The sequence below is a fragment of the Quercus suber genome, unplaced genomic scaffold (genome assembly GCF_002906115.3).
Source record: "Quercus suber isolate HL8 unplaced genomic scaffold, Cork oak 2.0 scaffold_71, whole genome shotgun sequence".
In the NCBI taxonomy this organism is placed as follows: Eukaryota; Viridiplantae; Streptophyta; class Magnoliopsida; order Fagales; family Fagaceae; genus Quercus; species Quercus suber.
In genome coordinates, this window is record NW_027069536.1 from 690,219 (window position 1) to 706,071 (window position 15,853).

The window sequence follows — 15,853 nt, forward strand, 5'->3', positions numbered from 1 at the left end:
CATTTTATATAGCATTTAAATTCAGCCACATCCATCATACATATCATTAAATTATTTATATTTCCACTCCTTTTTTATTTTATAAATTTTAAAATATAATATTTTGCCCAAATTAAATAAATAAAATTGTCCACATTAAGTGGAGTAATGCTAAGAAAATGCTCATTCTAACACCCAATGCATCAAAGGAAAAAATGAAATACAAAAAAAAAAAAAAAGGTTAGAAACACTAAATTATTTAAAAAAAAAAAAACAAATAATGCATATTTAATGTCATAGAAACATCATCAAATTTTGGAAAACAATAGGTTGCCAATGGAGAGAGAGAGAGAGAGAGAGAGAGAGAGAGAGAGAGAGAGAGAACAATACAAAATAATAAAGAGTAGATAAAGAAAAAAAAAAAAAAAAACTAAACGTCAATTAGTAATCGTTGATTGAAAAACAAAGAGGTTGTAAGGAGAAGTAAAAGATAAAATAGAGATTACCGTATGGAGAACATTAAAACAATTAAATTTAAAAAAGTTTTCTTAAAAATAGAGATTACCATTAAATTCACTTAAAAAATTAAATCAACAATTAACAATTAAATACAATCATAGTACTAAATTTAAATTTAAAACTAATCAAACTCTAACTATGGAAACCATATTAATCATAACTAAAAAAAGGGATGTTCTTTGATAGTATTAGAAATTACATAAGAAATAAAGTTAGAAAATTTAAAAATCCATATTTTGACAATGCTATCTCTCATTTATCGTCTTTGTTATGCAAATTATTAGTTAGTAAATATATGATAATGCTAAGAAACATTATGAATGAGATCACTTAAAAACAATATAAAATTAATTAGCTACTATCATTATGGAGCAGTAGTCTATAATTTTACGCATCCAAAAAAGTGGAATATATAGCGTCCGTTTGGATACAATTTATTGTTACTGAAAGTTGCTGAAAACTGATTGTTGCTGAAAATACTGTAGCAAAATAATTTTTAAATGTATGAATAGTACTGCGGGACCCATTTTTAATATTTTTTTTTCTGAATAAAGTGGCTATGGGTTCCATGAACAGTGTGTGATCAGTATCAAAACAGTGCATGAATAGTATTTTTTTGTCTCATAAACAGTAACTGCATAGTAACTTCTATCTCTGACCCACGTGAAGGCAAAAAAAAAAAAAAAAAAAAAAAAGAAAGGGGAAGAAACATGCCGCAGGATTCAACAAAAAACGCTGAATCCAAACGCTCACATAGAGTTTTCTAAAAGGTATATGTAAAGATTCACTATATGTATGTGTGTGTGTGTGTGTTAAAGGTAAAAAAATGTATATTTAAGGTTTCTATTAACTTAAAAACTAATAAAGACCAATAATTAATAACTAAAATTATAGTATTAATAAAATATTTAATAAGACCATCCTAAAAAAATTATCACGCGCAACACGCAGGTATGCGACTAGTTTAAATAAATTTTATTACATTTTGTATTTAATTTCAAGTCATCATAAAAATATGTCATATATTGTATTGGCTGTTATTCTTCTATCTATGTAATATGTATCTAACATATGTTTAATACAGAGATTACATTATCTTTTACGTAAAAATCAACATCTTAAAATCATTTGAGTTGAGCATATCACTGGTACAGGCATTTTTTAAAGAGTTTTTAACTCTTTTTTAAAATAGTAAAAGATCAAAATATCTCAGGCCAAAAGAAATAAAGATAGACGCCAACATATATTTGTTCTCGCTAAAATTCAAAATTTGGTGAAACTACATGTTTTATAAAATTTGAAGTTGTAACAGTTTCATGCCCATTTAAAAAAGGGAAGTTAGTTATTGTAAGGGTTTCTATATTTAAAAGACAACATGCAACTTATCAAGTTAGAAGGAATTTACAAAGAGATTAATATATATCACGGTTATATCTATGTGCAGATAGACATTCCCACAAACATCTCATGGACTTCTGTTGTCAATACTTTCATGTCTACTTTACTATGACTATATTTGGGATTCTTTCAGCTGCACTTTAGATTTTTGCGATATAGTTGTACCCATCATATTCTAAATTAGACATTCGCATAACTGAATTAACTAATCAAGTCGTCTAAGTAAATCCAATAGTATCTAAATTTCCAAAGATCTTGAACTATCCTAACCCAACACGGAGAGAGAGAGAGAGAGAGAGAGAGAGAGAGAGAGAACCAACTGATCCGAGATAAATCGAAATTGGACCTACACAAATGGTACAACGTCCTTCAATTGGTCTTCTTTAGGAGTTAGAAAATCGATATCGCACACTATCATCAACTTTGCTCTCCTCCTTAAATGGAGTAGGAACCATCTCACCATCACCATTTTTGGTTCCCATGACTACTTCACAATAAAAATTGAGTGTAAAAGAAATGAAGGATTTGAAGAAGGCACCGATTTGCAAGAACTAAAACCTTATGACTTTCTAGCCCAAATTGCTTAATTTAAATAACAACACAACACATAAAAATTGAGTGTAAAAGAAATAAAGGATTTGAGGAAGACACCGATTTGCTAATGCCTTATGATCCTGACTTTCTAGCCTAAATTACTCAATTTAAATGACAATACAAGAAAAAGTGTGTGAGAGTGCCTTTTTTTCTCAACACAACAGCCCAAGGATCCTGGGCCAAGTAATTGCTCTTGGTGGACTGGGCTTGGTTCACCGTAGCTAAAAGGCTGTTTAAGAACTAAGTGGTACACAAAACAAGCTTCCTATAACACAAATAAACTAACAAGCGAAAATATCTGTATTGAATGACAGTTCAAACAGCAAGGAAATGCACAGTAATAAAAAATACAATAAAACAGGGGTTAGGGATCCTCGAATTAGTGAGAGGCATTTTATTAATTTTCTTTGGTTATGATTATAATGCTCACTAAGACGTGATACAAGGTTCAACTAAGTTCAAAAATTACAGACTTTGATAGCTGTTCAGGCTTCCAAGACTTGCCAAATTTGAATTTTTTGAATCCGAGTATGTGTTATAGTGGTTGTCTCTGGGATACCGGGAGCAGTTCCTCTGTTTTCTCTTGAACTTTACAGAGTTCTTTCTATGACTCTATATCTTTTCTAGGAATCCAGAAAAATGGCGATGAATGCATGAATAAAAATCAATGAATGTCCTTCAGCATGGGTTTCCCCCTCCTTTTATAGTGCAGCTCTAGGGTTCCAGGGTACCAGTGATTTCTCCCTTTTGCCCCTCAAAGTTTGTGCTACGTCAGTTTACTCAAGGGCTAGTCGTTTCCTTTTTTCTCATAACTTCTTCCTTTTGGTGCAACCAAGCTGAAAGCCCGTAGCTGATTTTCTATTTCAAGATCCCCTTAGGTTGCTGATCTACAGCTATTTGGCCCTTTCTTTCACCTTTCCAGATTTTGGTTGCACTCCATCCTTGTCATTTGCCCAAATAGTTGGAATCTTTTACTGGTAGGTTGAAAGCTCCCTTCCAGTTACCTCTTCTTATGTTTTTCTCATTCTTGGTTCCTTGAGGCACAACTCCTTCGTTCATGAATGTTTTGCTTTGTATTTTCTGATCCCCACTGCATATCTGGGCGCATGAGACCCACTTGCTCTTTGTCTTTTATCCCTTTTTTCCTTTGAACCTGCTTCAATCTTACTTAGACTGTGTTGCGCGTCCCAAGGATCCTCGAACTTTGGTAACTTCTAGGATCTTGGCCCAGCTCTTCTTATTGGGCTTCTTTTGGCTTATTGCTCCTGGCCGGCTGAGCCTTTCCTTTGCTTCATGGAATTTAAAGTCTGTTCTTCCATGGGTCTTTGGATCCCAATTCTTTGGACCTCTCACCCTTTTCTTCTTTCTTTTCCTCTTTTCTTCATTACGTGAGCCCAGCCTTTTTTTATTTTCTCTAGCTTCATTTCCATGAAATTAGCCCAATGTGCCATTTCTTTGGACCTTAGATTGTGATTAATTTTGAACCTCAACAAAGTGTTGATCATATTTGTGTGATACCTCAAAATTAAAGGACTAATTCAATCAAAATTAAAGCTCATTGTAGTTGTTAATAAACCTAAATCAACCTAGTATATGTCAAATATGAGACTCAATACAAATACATAATACATTTTTAATCAATTTAGGGCATCATAATCTGCTCCATTTAAATCTTTGACATCCTTATTAGTGCCCACTTTGTGGATCAATGTCTTCAAGCCGAGCTGACATGGAATTACTAGGTTGGCTTGATAGCATTTACAACGACCCAAGAAAAATTGATTGCCACATTCTGCGTTATATTCTAAATAGAAAAGTCTTTCCCTAGGTCAATTTTTAGCAGAAAGAAAAGAAAAGAAAAGTCGAGTATAATTCCAGCAGAATATGTACAACTATATTAATAACTCTTTTATGGCCTTGGGCTGTTAAGCAATTACTATTCCGTATACCATGTCATCTGATTGTAACACAATTTAAGCACTCTTTTTCTTGAAGGAAGCATAATTGTTTCAACTTACACTAAATATAAAACTATATATGCATGTTTATCTTATCTAAGTAAGTGACCTAAGATTTTAGCAACTAACCAAATACTTTATAGTTACAGTATGAGAATGAGAGAATCAAATAAAGAATAGTCAAAATATATGTTTGTTTAAAGTGGAGCAAGTCTTTTTATTTGGTGCCTCTCAGATGGATCATGTGTGATCAAATTGTGTCATTTTTTTTTTATATATATATTAAGTTCGTAATGTGATACTTTAAGAAATATGAATATGTCGTTGGATATGAAATTTTAAATACAAAAATAAATACATATTTCTTGAAAATTTCAAGAACACAGGCGGTTACAACATTAGGGTACGCGCGCATTGCCCTCAGACTTGAATGTTGCTCATCTTGCTTTCAATAAATCAAGGATAAAACTACCAATAACCAATATTATGTTATTATATATTTATGAATTATGGCTTACTCTATAATTATAAAATTAATGTGCATATATGTGTGGTTTCTATTAATTACAATAACTTGTTCCTCTTCATAATTATAAAAATAAATAATAAATAAATAATTTGTTCCTCAAACAAAAATCCCTGATTTCATATCCCTGATTTCATATCCCTGACGCTTGCCTACATATACTAGTTGAGTCAAGGAAAACGTTTTACTTAGAAAATAAGAAGATTATAATAACAACAACAACAACAACAACCCCAAAAAAAAAAATAAATAAATAAATAAAATAAAATAAAATAAAAAATAATACAAACCTCTGTGCACCCAAAAAGATCACTCTTACAACACGAATAGATAAAAGAATTTATTTTTACCAAACTCTCTAGTCAGGCACACAAAAGGAGAGTGGGTGTCACTATTTAGTGTATCCATGTATATATAAGAACTTGGAGTCGATCAGTGCAAAGAAGTGTATGTATACCTCTTAAAGTTATAAATTGAATATATTTACTCCAAAAATAAGCTATTCAGTATTATTTTCTGATGCAAAACAAATAAAATTAGATTCAGATTGGTTTTTTTTGGATTAAAATGCAATACACTTAAGCAAACTGGCGGACTGTGAACAAGGTAAGATCACAAAAAACAAAAAACAAATTAGAGAAGCACATAATTGCTATATATATCAAGCACTATTAAACAGTAGTGAACCCACGGTAAGCGTGTCAAACACCTCTGACATAGGTGCTCTTTCAATAGATAACTCATGGGAAACCTCCTGCATGGTTGGCCTAGATTTTGGATTGGTCTCCAAGCATGAAAATGCAAGCTTTGCAATAGAGACCACTTTCAATGCAACTTGATTTCTAGGTGTTTCAATGCGTTGGTCCAACATGTCCTTCAACAGTATATTATGGGTAGTTGAAGCTGTTGTTGATAATGATGAGAGAAACGAGATGAGATCTCCTGGATGCTTTTCCATGATCACTTCCAATGCTAACACTCCAAAACTATAAACATCACATTTCTCATTCACTTCCATTGTGTATGCAAACTCTGCAAAATAGATGAATCTTATGTATCCAACACTTAGTGTCGTACCATGGAAATCTTGGGTGTTGTTCACTATAATTACTTTTGTAAATTTTCTTTTTTCCTTTTTAATTGCAAGTATCCATCCTAAACTATAGTAAAATTTGAAACGAGTACTCTAAACTTCACAATTTTGTAATCAACACCTTGATTTGAGAATAATTTGTGATATCCACCCACCATTCAAATTAGAGTCCAAGATATTGGTACATATTGCAAGTGGTTGCATAGTTTAGGGTTACACATTGCAACTGGTCACATAAGGTTACACATATCTAATAGTGCTATCATAGTTTAGGGTGAATAGTTTCCCAATAAAGGTTTTTTTTTTTTTTTTTTTTTTATTTTTCAGATTTTAGTTCAAAAAATTTTTTTGGGCCTCTTTTTTTTGCTTAAAAGTAGAACAAATAAATTTTTTATTTATTTGAGGGTGTTCCTAATTTTTTTTAAAGGGTAAACAAATAAAATATTTTTAATTATAGTATATAATTTTTTTTTTTCAGGTCAGGGTGTTCTTGGGAGCACCCTGGACTGAACATGGTGCTGCCACTGACTTTTACCTTTTAAAAATTAATAGTGATGTATTTTAGTTCCTATAAAAACTTTAAAATGATTGATTGTAATACCTAACAAATTTAAACCAATAGCTTTTAATCCTTGATGTATTTAATAAAGTGATCACTTTAATATTAATCAGGTTTAAGATTTATCAAAACTAGCAAATTTAGTTTTTCAGTTAACTTAGCCTCTAAACCGTTAGTTATTTGTTTTCAACTATTTTAGAGACTAAATTGACATTAGGGATCAAATTGGTTAATTATTATTATTATTTTGCAGTATTTTAGGGATGGGTTTTTATTTATTTATTTCTAGTTTGCGTTGAACTCATGATTTATTTATTATTTTGCAGTGTTCAACTTCGTGAGTAATGTACATGACGTTGCCACTGTAAGCAGAGCCGATTATGATGCCTGCGCCGTCGACAATACTCTAACCCTTGAAACCACAGGACCATATAACTACACCATCAATTCCGCTGGCACCCACTACATCATCTGCACCATCTCAAATGGTGGTCACTGTCTGAGTGGACAAAAGTTGACCATTAGCGTCGGGAACTCCACAAGCGGCACTTCACCGGCATCATCTCCTACAGGATCCCCTACTCCTTCTGGATCCCCTACTTCTCCTACTCCTACTGGATCCCCTACTTCACCTTCTGATTCACCGTCATCAACAGAAACACCAGCCGGCAGCTCATCAGCCTCATCTCTTGCAGCTACTTTGCCTCCTGTTTTCATGACCATTGCCTTGGCTTTCTTTTATTAGTTTTACGTTGGTTTAATTTCTGGGCTTGTGTCTCATGTATTACTTAAACTCAGCTTTATTGTTGTGTGGCTGTTGATAGACCATTAGTTTGATGACATTTGAGTTGTATTTGAATAAATCGCTTTGAGAAGTACGTTTATGACTGTTACAAAAATCTGAATTAAGGTGTTTGATCATGGAACATAAAGCTTATATTGTTTTACGAGTTCTTTTAGGACCACAAATTTAGTCATACTCTTTTCCATATCTATCTATGTAACAAAAAATAGATTATTAATTAATATACTTAATTCAGTTAATTTGTTACAATAAAAAGGAAAAGTTGAATTATTCTTGAATCTAGAAACTATTTGAAGAGAAGCAGAGTTGTTAATTTAATCATAAATATATATTGATAGGCTCAAGTTACACTCCTTTCAAATCGTAGATTTCTAAAAGATTTAACGATTAAAAAAATACACTATTCTTTGATGGCAAGAACGAAATTACTATTTTTTCTCCCAATTTGGTCGATTATGTAATCTTTTCTACCTATATTGTTCTTGAGTTTCTTTTTTAAATGCGAATTTGAATATGGTTTTTTTTTTTTTTTTTTTATTTTTTTATAATGAATCTGCGTACGTTGATGAATGAGGGGTCACTGTTTTCAAATGCAAATTAATACGACATCATTTTATTGAAAAGGAAGTTTTTCTTTAGTAAAAGGCGAAAGAATAGTTCGCTATGTGCTCACCGCGCGGCTGCGTTATTGAAAAGGAAGTTGAAGAACTGCTAAAGTGTAATTTCAATGAAGAGGATTAATGAAACGTAGAAGTAATAGCAACACAAACCCTGAAGTTTTGTTTACAGAAAATTGTACAATTCTTTAGTTTTTTTTTTTTTGAAATAAAATTAATTATCGTTTCTTAAAATTAAAAAAAAAGAAAAGAAAAATAAGAAGAGGAAGAAGTGGTGGCGTGTCCTTTAAATGAGGAGAACGTTAGAAAACAGTAGATAAAGAGAGAGGAAAAAAAAAATGCAATTAATTAGGTTAGGATGTCAAAAGTAATAGACATTTAGAGATCCATTTTTTAACTTTTAGATATCTTTGAAATCTAAACTCTAAAAAATGTGTGATTCTAGAAAATTTATACTACCTGATGTAATTTTAAGTAATGTTACATCACCAAATAATTTATTATTAAATTCATATTTTGAAAATCTCATTGTTAGATTACATGTTTTATATGTTTTTTATAAGCATGTAAATTTTTATATCAATTAGATGTTATTTACTATTCGATTCATAAACTCATATTTTATGCAATATTTTAAACTACAAAAACTTGAATTTAAACAATTTATTACATGGCTATTGATTTTTGATTGACTTAAAATTTTGCAAACATGAAGAATATACAAAAATAATGTAATCTAATGGTAGATTTATCAAAATTCGCGTCCAATTAAAAAAATATTGAATGGTATAGTATTACTTAAAGTTACATCTAGTATAACTTTAACTCAACCCATATATATATTACACAAATCCATATATTTTATTACTATAATCATTATCTTTTTTTATTTTATTCTATGGGAATAATCATTATTATATTATGGTGATATAGTTACATACATCTCATAAACAAAGTCTCCCTCTTCTATTAATCTTTTTTTTTTTTTTTTTTTGTTGTAAGGCACGATTTTACCTTAGTTATTTAAAAAGTTTTTGTTTTTGTAATTGTGTAGATGCATTAATCACAGCTTGCCTCCAAAATGACATTTTGGTTTTTGCTCTTTTGTTTACACATAATGTAGTTATCAATATTTTGCTATAATGATTAATGTAGGATTTCCTAAACCTTGTACTCTCCAGCCTCTCTCTCATGCATTGCCTTCCCCTCTCAACTTCAACTATATGTCTCCATTCTCTTACTTTCTCTTTGGAAAACACTTTCTTTCTATTAAAAAAAAAAAAAAAAAAAAAAAAAGAACCTTCAATAGTTAAATTTCCTAAAATACAGCCATTCTCAAATTTTGTTTCCATGCTCACAATTTTTTAAAACCCCAAGCCAATAGAAGAAACCATCAAACATTAAGTGGCCTTGAAATGTATGAGTTCAAGCTATCTTTTGCTACTTTCAAAAATTGAGTTCTTCACTTACAAATCGGTAGAGTTAAGATCGTGAGATTCTTTGTTTTGATATTTTCTTTTATAGGTTGTGTTATTGTGTATATTGATTTCCAAAAGATGCTTAAAAAGAACTGAGAAATTGATAATTGTTTATTGTAGTGAAAAGGTCTCATTGTTATTGTCTTTTTCAAGTTTGTTTAATCTTAGTATATGGCTTGAGTAAACTGGTCTTTTCAAAATAAACAAAAGCTAAACCTACTATAAATCTTAAATTGGATTATAGGGATCAAACAATTGTTGTCTAGGATGGAGGGGATTTAGTTAATGACAATTAAATATGCAGAGGAAAAAACAAAACAACTTTTCAATCCTCATTCTTTAGACTCCAAAGCTTCTTTCTTGAGTAAGTCTCTTGATATTTCAATAAAAAAAAAAATACATATTGACTTTTTCCTACAATAAATTGAGTTTTGGTTTAATAGTATTAAGGTTTTTTTTTAAAGGACAAAGTTTACAAACTTATCATATATATTTATATTGAGTGTGAATTTTGAAAATCTAACCGTTAATTGCATGTTTTTATTATATCCATAATGCTTACAAATTTTAAGAAATCAAAGATCAATTGCTATTTCATCAAATAAATTTATAATTTCAAGTTTTTGTAATCTAAAGGATATATAAAAAAATAAGTTAATTGATTAAATAGTATATAATATCCGATTTGAACGAAATTTTATATATATATATATATATAAGAACATAAGGAACATAAAATTCAGCGATAGATTTTTAAAATTCACAAATATATATATATATATATATATGAGAAGTTTAAAACGTTGATCTCTTTTTAAAATATTAAATTTCTGTATTTTTTCATCATTTTGTTTAACATGAAATGTGTGCAATTTATAATTGTTAATTACTTATTATAATAAACTCATTACTAATAAAGTTTTATGAAACTATACTATAATATATGTACAACATTTTTTAAAATTATTTTACATAAAATATTATAATATAATCCATGCATCACAGTAACTTATTAGTTAGGGGGGGGGGGGGGGGGGGGGGGGGGGGGGGGGGGGAGAGAGAGAATACCTGGAGCAGTGTATCCAAATGTTCCGGCAAATGAAGTCCAATTGGACGATTCAGGCTTTAAAAACTTAGCTGTGCCAAAATCGGAGATGTGAGCTTCATATTCCAAATCCAACATGATGTTCTTACTTGAAATGTCTCGATGAACTATTGGAGGTAAGCAATCATGATGCATGTAGGATAGAGCATCAGCCACACCTCTAACAACATTTGCCCTTCGTATCCATTCAAAATTAATTGCCTCTTCTTTGTTGCTCAGTGTCTCTTTCAGGTTTCCCCCTTCTAAGTACTGATAAACCAAGAATGAATGTCGTGGATGTGAGCAAAAACCATAAAGCTTTACCACATTGCGATGCCTAATTTCTAGTAGAGCATGAATCTCATTCTCGAAAGCTTTTGCGTTGGAAATCCCACCATCTTCTCCTGAATGAAGCTTTTTTACAGCAACAACTTGGTCTGCTTGCAACTCTGCTTTTTAAACACTTCCACACCCTCCCACCCCAACACAATGTTTGGAGTCAAATCCCTCTGTTGCTTCAATGATGTTTTCATATACCATTTTCTCATCAGAGCTCCAAATTGCCAACATGTTACCATTTTGTACTTCTCTTTGATTGTTTAGCTTGTTCCTTAGCCCAAGGCGCTTGAGAAGAGTGTAAAGAATCCCGGCTACAATCAATGAGAGAGACATTGTGCCTAAGATGGGAATAATAAAGAAAATCAACACTTTATTTCTCTCTGTCTCACCAGGATTCTTGTTCCAAGTAATGGAGGAAGGGCAGGCCTTCAAACTAGAAGCATTACCACACAAACCTGTGTTATTTCTCAATGCTCCAAATGGAGCCTCACGAAAGGCTTTATTGTTTGGGAGAGGACCATCCAATTGATTATATGATATATCGACAATGATCAAGCTTGACATTTTATCAAAAGTGGTTGGAATAGAATTAGAGAGGTCATTGTGGGAGAGATTCAATATTTCCAAGCTTTGCAATTCTCCAAGTTCTGCTGGTATTTTCCCGATCAGTGAATTCTCACTTAAATCGAGCATTTCAAGAAAGTGTAGGTTGCCAATCTCAGAGGGAACACCCCCCCTAAGTTTATTTTTGCTTAGGCTCAAGTTTAACAATTTCGAAGGAATTGATTTGGTTAAATTGTTGGCCGAGAGAATAAGATACTGTAGTTCGGATAGCATTCCAATTTCCAAAGGAATACTGCCAGAAAGTTTATTATCACCTAGATTAAGGTGAAACAATGATGCCAACCTGCCTAACTCCTTTGGAATCTGCCCAACTAGATGATTGAATGAGAGATCAAGCAAGTGTAGCTGAGTGGATCTTCCAAGCTCAGGAGGTATTACACCAGAAATTTTGTTATTGGAGATTTTCAAGCTTTGCAAATTTTGGAAATGCCCCCACTTTGTAGAAATTTCTCCATAGAAATTGTTATCACTCAAATCAATATACTTCAAATTCGGGTATATGCCGAAGCCTTCTGATATATTTCCTCCTAATTGGTTTCTCTCAAGCCTCACTCTTATTAAGCTGGTGCAGTTTCTCAAACTTTTTGGAATGGAGCCTATGAGATAGTTGTCAAATGCAATGAAGTTTTGGAGTGATCTACCATTACAAACATTTTGTGGAAGATAGCCAGACAACATGTTTTTAGACAGTTCGAAATGCTCGAGATATGTAAGATTATTAAATTCATAAGGGATTGAGCCATTTAGATCATTCATGGACAGGTATAGATTGGTAAGAAGTTTGAGCTTTCCTATTTCTTGTGGGATATAGCCAGATAACTTATTTATGTGAAGCCTCAATCTGGTGAGCTTAGTCAAGTTTCCTACAGATGCGGGGATTTGACCAGAGAGATTGTTGTCGGTCAGAGAAAATACAAGAAGAGATCCCAACATTCCAATTTCTTGAGGTATGGATCCAGAAAGTTTGTTACTGTCAAGGCATAAAACATTCAAGTTGCCTAAATTTCCTATCGAAGTAGGAATTGAACCTGAGAGATTGTTGTTATACAAATTAAGCCAAGTAAGAGATGCAAGCATCCCAATTTCATGACAAATAGATCCAGAAAGTTTTTTTTCACTAAGAGCTAAAATGGTTAAATTGCCCAAGCTTCCAATAGACGCGGGTATTGAGCCCGTGAAGGACGTTGCAGTGCAAAGAGAGTGTCCTAAGCAATTTTAGATTTCCAAGTTCATGAGGAATGGAACCGGAAAGGCTGTTAACATAAAGGCGTAGAAAGATTAAGTTGGTCAAGTTTCCAATTGATACAGGGATTGAACCTGTGAGACTATTATTAAACAAATTTAGCTCATTGAGCAAGTGTAGCTTTCCAATTTGATGAGGAATGGATCCATTGATGTCATTTCCATTGAGATTTAATATGACAAGGCTTGTTAGTTGGCATAATTCAGGTGGAATTATTCCATAGAGTTGATTGGCAGATAAATCAAGGTAGATTAGCTCTGAAAGGTTGCCCAAATGGGAAGGAATAGTACCATAGAGTAAGTTGTAGCTGAGATTAAGACTTATAAGGCTGTGTAAGGTTGAGAAGCTGAAAGAGTAGAGTGTACCTTTTAAACCAACACCTGTGAGGTTGACATGAGAGATGCTGCTAAAGTTGTTGCAAGAAATTAAATTCCAACCCACTGGCAAGTGATGTTTCCAACCCATGAAGACAACTGAAACTGGCTTCGGTTGTCAAGGCTCGCTTTCCATTCCAGAAGAACCTCTGCTTCTTGACCCATATTGGAAGGTGAAGTTGCAAAGGAAGAAGAAGTGAAGGCAAGGATGATAAAGACAATGGTGATCAACAAGACTCGACTTAGACCAATGCAATTGAAAAGCGGTGTCACTGCAATGGATATCATGACGTTGCAATGATATGGATTGTTGATAGAGAACAAAAACAAAGAAATTTGATGATCTGAAACTGAAAACGATTGGCTATATGGTTACGTATGGGTACGATAGTAGTATTTATATACATTCTCCACACTGAAAATCTTTTATGAGGGCATTAACGTTATTTTATTTTACTTTTTCCTTGTAACTAGGTAGCATGAGACTGTAGGCTCACTTGGTGGGTTCAACATTCTTATGCATGAATTCATTAAGACATGAGTCAAACACTTCTCACATTTTCACATCCTAAACAGTTTTAATGCACAAAACCGTAGATCCACAGTACCTTACCTATAGTACTTAGTACACAGATAAGCCAAAATCCTGTCATTTAATAGGATTGCAATTGAGTGTTAGGTATTTTTTTAACCCAGGCTAATTTTCCAAACATATTAATTACGTATCCAATTTTGAAACATTTTTATAATATAACTACTTTTGAAACTCAAGTTTCTGAGTTGTTCCAAAGTGGGAACTCAAGTCCATGAGAAAATCATGAGCTAGATGTTATATATTTAAAAGTTTGTAGTGAAATTCGAGTACTTTCAAATACACAAGTTAGAGCTCAAGTCTCTAAAACTCAAGCTTTTAAAGTGGTCATATAACTAATATATTTCAATTTTTGTCACATAACTAATATATTTGCAAAATTAGAGTAATGAAAAAAAAAAGCATGTATTTTACTATCTAATCTTCGGTTGGAAAAATAGACTTCACACTATTATGGTTTTACACCAAATCCTTATATTTTATATCACTTTGGAATTATATTATCCTAGGATTCAAAATAAAACTCTCTATTACACCCTCCAATAACATATTCTCACATCAAAACTATCAAATAAAAAAATATGGACTGCCACACAACATTAAATCCTATTATAACCTTATTATTCTATGATTATAATATTATAATCGGGCTATAGGTCAAATCGGGATATGGCCACGTTTTTGTGACCTATAGCCGCGGTTTAAAAACGCAGCCATAGGCGCTTTTTTTTTGTAGTAAATATTCCATGTTAGGGGAAAAAACCATTTGTGAAGAAGAAAAACTGTTGGAGAAGCCACCCTCAAACGCACATTTCCTGTCCTTTTGGTAGTGGGGACGAAAGTACCTTACGGCGATGGAGGAATGTATATGGAAGCTCAAGAGGAAGACATCATGGGGTCAAGTGTCTGCTATGTATTGCATTCCCTCTCCCATCATATATAATATTAAAGTGGATGCTTAGTCAAGAATCTAAATTATATTCTAATTACACTCTAATTTCGAGTCAAGCTTCCTTCTAATTGTTTTATGATTTGATGCTGCTCTTTAGATTTTAAATACACTCCAATATCATGTCAAGTAACAATCCTTTTAATCATATATTAATTATATGTCAATTATATTTACATGCAAATTCATGTATCTAAGTTAGAAGAAGAAAAAACCAATCCAAATATATTCTATCTCTATGTAATATTATGAATGTGAACAATTTATTACTTTTATGTATATAAATTGTAAGGTTGAATTTAATCAACCATTTAATTGGCTCTATTCCGTGACCAATTTGCTTGTAATTTACCACTTAGCAACCCTGTATTTAGGTGGGAAAATTGTAAGGGTAGTGTGTGAGAAGATGTGAAGAAAAGCTCAAGAGTGTGCAAAAAAAACAGAGGCTCGTGGCTAGGGCTCGCGGGTGGATCGCGACTGGCAAGTCGCGAAAGGCTGGCACGTGAGAGGCACACTGGGAAGCTAAAGGGTCGCGCCAGCTGTCACGCTACAGGACAAAAGTTCCAGTCTGGCTAGGCCGTTACATCGCGACTTAAACTCGCGACTTGGACAAGCCGTGAGATCAAGTCGCCAACTTGCCCTATTTGGCAAAAACTGACATTTTGCATTCCCTTCTCACCCTACTATATATACACCCTTATACCCATCATATTGAGAGAGCTTCCAGAGAGAATTTTGTGAGAGAAAACCCTAGAGACAAACAAGATTGCCTCATCCCCAATCTTCATCTAAAGAGACTCTACAAATTCCTCTACTCTCTTCCTCTCCATTGTCATACCCTTGAGAGGTCATTTACCAAACCCTTATCTCACCACACCCACGTCTGTGAGAAGGTCCATTTGGTGCTTTGGGAAGCAATTTGGGAAGGAACCAATATACATTGGTTGATGCTATGACCAAGTAGCAGAATCCGACAAGCTAAAGAAGAAATAGGTTCAGCGTAGCCTCGTTGGAGCAAGAAGCTTGGAGGGCTTAGGTACTTGGGTAGATTAAGCTTGGAGGGTCTTCTGCTGTTCATGTATCCCAACTATATTCTTTAGTGGATTTTATCATCGCTTGGAA

The 15,853-nt window shown here is 32.8% G+C and overlaps 1 protein-coding gene and 1 pseudogene across 1 annotated transcript in view; both read right to left on the bottom strand.

Annotated features, from left to right (window-relative positions):
- The window catches only part of LOC111997175 (MDIS1-interacting receptor like kinase 2-like), a 90,931-nt gene extending 77,576 nt beyond the window's left edge, over positions 1–13,355 (bottom strand). The window contains exon 1 of the mRNA XM_065773220.1: positions 13,182–13,355. Within this exon, the coding sequence (XP_065629292.1) occupies positions 13,182–13,281 (100 nt within the window). The 5' untranslated portion in view covers positions 13,282–13,355. The remainder of the gene's footprint in view (positions 1–13,181) is intronic.
- On the bottom strand, positions 5,570–13,167 carry LOC111990139 (probable leucine-rich repeat receptor-like protein kinase At1g35710; annotated as a pseudogene).
- Positions 13,356–15,853: the final 2,498 nt, after the last annotated feature.